The sequence below is a fragment of the Oncorhynchus tshawytscha genome, unplaced genomic scaffold (assembly GCF_018296145.1).
Source record: "Oncorhynchus tshawytscha isolate Ot180627B unplaced genomic scaffold, Otsh_v2.0 Un_contig_12221_pilon_pilon, whole genome shotgun sequence".
NCBI classification, from domain to species: Eukaryota; Metazoa; Chordata; class Actinopteri; order Salmoniformes; family Salmonidae; genus Oncorhynchus; species Oncorhynchus tshawytscha.
This window is the reverse complement of record NW_024605406.1, coordinates 1-4,624: the sequence shown is the minus strand read 5'-3', so window position 1 is coordinate 4,624 and position 4,624 is coordinate 1. Positions and strand designations below refer to the sequence as shown.

Sequence of the window (4,624 nt, the reverse complement as noted above, 5' to 3'; positions counted from 1 at the left end):
TCTGCCTCTGTATTAGGGGTGATGTCCACCACATTCTGCCTCTGTATTAGGTGAAGTCCACCACATTCAGGTTGGAAGGATCTGCCTCTGTGTTAGTGGTGATGTCTTGAACCTCCAGGTGGGAAGAACCCGGATCTGTCTCTGTGTTAGTGGTGATGTCCACAACCTCCAGGTGGGAAGAAGCCGGATCTGCCTCTGTCTTAGGGGTGATGTCCTCAACCTCCAGGTGGGAAGAACCCGGATCTGTCTCTGTGTTAGTGGTGATGTCCACAACCTCCAGGTGGGAAGAAGCCGGATCTGTCTCTGTCTTAGGGGTGATGTCCTCAACCTCCAGGTGGGAAGAACCCGGATCTGTCTCTGTGTTAGTGGTGATGTCCACAACCTCCAGGTGGGAAGAAGCCGGGTCTGTATTGTGGGTGAAAACAACAATCCTGATGAGCTCTTCTACTACAATCCGTCATCATGAAGTGCTTTGAGAGACTAGTCAAGGACCCGATCACCTCCACCCTACCTGACACCCTAGACCCACTCCAATTTGCTTACCGCCCAAATAGGTCCACAGACGATGCAATCTCAACCACACTGCACACTGCCCTAACCCATCTGGACCAGAGGAATACCTACGTGAGAATGCTGTTCATCGACTACAGCTCGGCATTCAACACCATAGTACCCTCCAAGCTCGTCAGACTCAAGCTCGAGACCCTGGGTCTCGACCCCGCCCTGTGCAACTGGGTACTGACTTCCTGACGGGCCGCCCAGGTGGTGAGGGTAGGTCAACAACATCTCCTCCCCGCTGATCCTCAACACTGGGGCCCCTGGACAAGGGTGAATAGCCCCTCTCCTGTAATCCCTGTTCACCCACGACTGCGTGGCCACCACGCCTGCAACTCAATCATCAAGCTTGAGACCCTGGGTCTCAGTGGTAGGCTTGATTACCAACAACGACGAGACGGCCTAGAGGGTGAGGGCCATCCACCCGGATGTGGTGTCAGGCCCTCTCCTGATAACCTCACACTGCGTCCACAACAAGTTTGCGGACGAGGATTACCAACAACGACAGACGGCCTACAGGGAGGAGGTGAGGGCCCTCGGAGTGTGGTGTCAGGAAAATAACTCACACTCAACGTCAACAAAACTAAGGAGATGATTGTGGACTTCAGGAAACAGCAGAGGGAACACCCCCATCCACATCGATGGAACAGTAGTGGAGAGGGTAGCAAGTTTTAAGTTCCTCGGCATACACATCACAGACAAACTGAATTGGTCCACTCACACAGACAGCATCGTGAGGAAGGCGCAGCAGCGCCTCTTCAACCTCAGGAGGCTGAAGAAATTCAGCTTGTCACCAAAAGCACTCACAAACTTCTACAGATGCACAATCGAGAGCATCCTGGCGGGCTGTATCACCGCCTGGTATGGCAACTGCACCGCCACTCAACCGTAAGGCTCTCCAGAGGGTAGTGAGGTCTGCACAACGCATCACCGGGGCAAACTACCTGCCCTCCAGGACACCTACACCACCCGATGTCACAGGAAGGCCATAAAGATCATCAAGGACATCAACCACCGATCCACTGCCTGTTCACCCCAGAAGGCTGTCGACATCAACCACCCGAGCCACTGCCTGTTCACCCCCGCTGTCACAGAAGGCGAGGTCAGTACAGTCAGTACAGGTGCATCAAAGCTGGGACCGAGAGACTGAAAAACAGCTTCTATCTCAAGGCCATCAGACTGTTAAACAGCCACCACTAACATTGAGTGGCTACTGCCAACACACTGTCAATGACACTGACTCTACTCCAGCCACTTTAATAATGGGAATTGATGGGAAATGATGTAAATATATCACTAGCCACTTTAAACAATGCTACCTTATATAATGTTACTTACCCTACATTATTCATCTCATATGCATACGTAGATACTGTACTCTATATCATCGACTGCATCCTTATGTAATACATGTATCACTAGCCACTTTAACTATGCCACTTGGTTTACATACTCATCTCATATGTATATACTGTACTCGATATCATCTACTGTATCTTGCCTATGCTGCTCTGTACCATCACTCATTCATATATCCTTATGTACATATTCTTTATCCCCTTACACTGTGTATAAGACAGTAGTTTTTTGGAATTGTTAGTTAGATTACTTGTTCGTTATTACTGCATTGTCGGAACTAGAAGCACAAGCATTTCGCTACACTCGCATTAACATCTGCTAACCATGTGTATGTGACAAATAAAATTTGATTTGATTTGATTTGATTTACAAGGCACCAAGATGTCATCAGAACAGGCATCTGTCAGAGTGTTCTCTATCATTTCTACTCACCTGCTTGGATGCCAGCTGGTAGTGTGGTGGAAACGGCCACCGTGAGCACAGGGGGGACTGGTAGGGTGGCTGCAGGGGGCTGGAAGCAGCTCTGCACCTCGTCAGCCACAAAGCCACAGACAGAGCTCATATAAAAAGGGCTCTGCAGGTCATCTGTGGAGAAGGACTGACTGATTCTCCCGAGGATCGACCGCACAGAGTCAAAAGCAGCAGCCCGGGAAAAGGGATGTGAGGGGAAGGGTCCTTTAACATGCAGGAGAGCACATTCTCCACTACGGCCGCCACCATGCCCACGGCCATCCCGCTTATTAGGATTGGGTGCTCTGAATGGCCTTCCTGTGGTTGAAGCCACAGGGCCAGGAGGAGTCTGGGCACCACCTCCACCACCACCTGAGATGGGCTGAGCAGGTTGCTACTGGGCTCTTTGGACTGCTCGCCCGGAATGCTTCTCACAGCTTTCTCCACGATGCTGTGGACCTTAGGATCGCTGAAATCAACAATAAGGAGAAGACAACGCTAAACGATGTGCAATGTGCTCACAGAGAACACTGTCTTAGTCTGTTTCTGCGTAGTTCCAGATGTGTAGATAAATGGATCAAGTCATATGCAGGGCAGTACATGGAACTCACATGTCAGCTGGCGAGGTGGGGTGCATGGAGCGGCGGAGCTTGCAGAAAGCCTCGTGCTCTATGTTCATCATTTTTAGGCAAGTGTTTACTTCCCAGGCCTGCAGTATGAAACAGGAAGTCCCATTGGTGTAATTTCACAACAGATCTATTCTGCTGTGCTAACTCGTTGTTGAAAGGCTAGTAAAGAGCTCACTAACTTGTAGTTTGTCTCTAACTCTCATTCTCTTACCAGCCGAGCGAGGTCGTTTCCTTCCTCCAGGGTTTCCTTCCACACCCTTCAAATAAAACACAGAGCAATTAAACTTTCCTGGCTTATGATTTTTCTGTTGTTTATTTTACCCACACCTCCTGGAGTGCTGCTGGTTGCAGGGAATGGCAGTGAAGGTGAGTGCTGACGTGGTACTCACCTCTCCCTAAGAGATTTTTTGCCCTGAGACACCAGCCAGTTGCTCATGTGCTCCGTGGTGACATGGGGAGGGACCTGGCCTTGACTCTGGAGCAGCAGATAGTGGACCATGAGCTTCTTCTGCAAGATGAGGTAAGGTGTGAGACCGTGCCACGAAATACCATATCATGTGCTTTCAGAAGGGCCTCTCGCAAAATTTCACAACTGCTCATGCCTCACAATTTGCAAGTGATATTAAGAACTCTTATGACCACCTTCTCTAAACTGTCTTGAAATACAACTCTCTTTCTGTTGTTTATGTTTTTGTGGGATGAATCTTACCTGTTTATTGTAATATGTTTCCTCCCAGCAGGCCTGCAGAGTCTGAAAATAAAGGCTGCTTCTACAGAAATCCTTTGAAGATAATGAAAATAATGATGCTTTTTTATGCACATTATGCACAGGCATTTACGGTATGCTAAAATGAATTTCTCCTAAGATTACCTTTGTGGGACCATAAGTGAACTCCGGAATGCACCAAACCCTATCCATGGTAAGATGGGGAAGAAATGCAGCGCTATAGATACACGAGATGCTCTAGAGATAACAGGAATTAATTAAAGTCGCGAATGATCAATGACTTTGGAGTCGTCCAATATGCTGCACTTAGAATTGAGTTGTAGGCGATGTTTGGTGCAAAATAGAATGTTTACATTGAACATGCTTGCAATTTCCTTAACTAAGGATTCTGCATCGCAAGATTGAGGGAAAATGTCTCTTCATACTTGTTAAAAATCACTAGCTTTCCTCATTCGGACAGGTTCACAACTTTGATGTCTATTGTTGCATAGCAAAGTCTGTATGATGTCAAATAGGATTGTATCACGTAGACTGCGTGGCCTAATGGATAAGGTGTCTGACTTCGAATCAGAAGATTGAGGGTTCGAGTCCCTTCGTGGTTGTTTAATTTCATTAGCTCAGCTAATTTGAACATGTTTGCAATTTCCCTAACTAAGGCATTGGTCTTGTTGCTTGGACAATGTTGTTCAACTTTAATAATCTAAGACTACACGGCCTGAGAATTTTTGTGTCTGATTCTGAATAGCAAGATTGAGGGAAAAGGTCTCTTCTTACTTGTTAAATATCACTAGCTTTCCTCATTCGGACAGGTTCACAACTTTGATGTCTGTTGTTGCAAAGCAACGTCTGTTTTATGTCATTTAGGAGTATATGGAGTAGAAGGTGTTGCCTGGTGGATAAGGCT

General features: G+C 47.5%; 1 protein-coding gene and 1 non-coding gene across 2 annotated transcripts; one reads left to right on the top strand and one right to left on the bottom strand.

The window, feature by feature from the left end:
- Positions 1 to 46: 46 nt before the first annotated feature.
- Positions 47 to 3,939, bottom strand: LOC121842076. Its single transcript, XM_042312188.1, has 7 exons — positions 3,703 to 3,939; positions 3,383 to 3,501; positions 3,205 to 3,250; positions 2,976 to 3,073; positions 2,637 to 2,833; positions 2,347 to 2,589; positions 47 to 405 (listed from the first exon to the last, which is right to left on the bottom strand). The coding sequence occupies exons 1-7, from the start codon at positions 3,826 to 3,828 to the stop codon at positions 47 to 49; spliced, it is 1,188 nt and encodes a 395-aa protein (XP_042168122.1). The 5' UTR covers positions 3,829 to 3,939.
- A 310-nt stretch (positions 3,940 to 4,249) lies between these two features.
- On the top strand, positions 4,250 to 4,322 carry trnar-ucg. The gene has a single exon. It is a non-coding gene; the product is annotated as a tRNA-Arg (tRNA).
- The last annotated feature ends 302 nt before the right edge of the window (positions 4,323 to 4,624 follow it).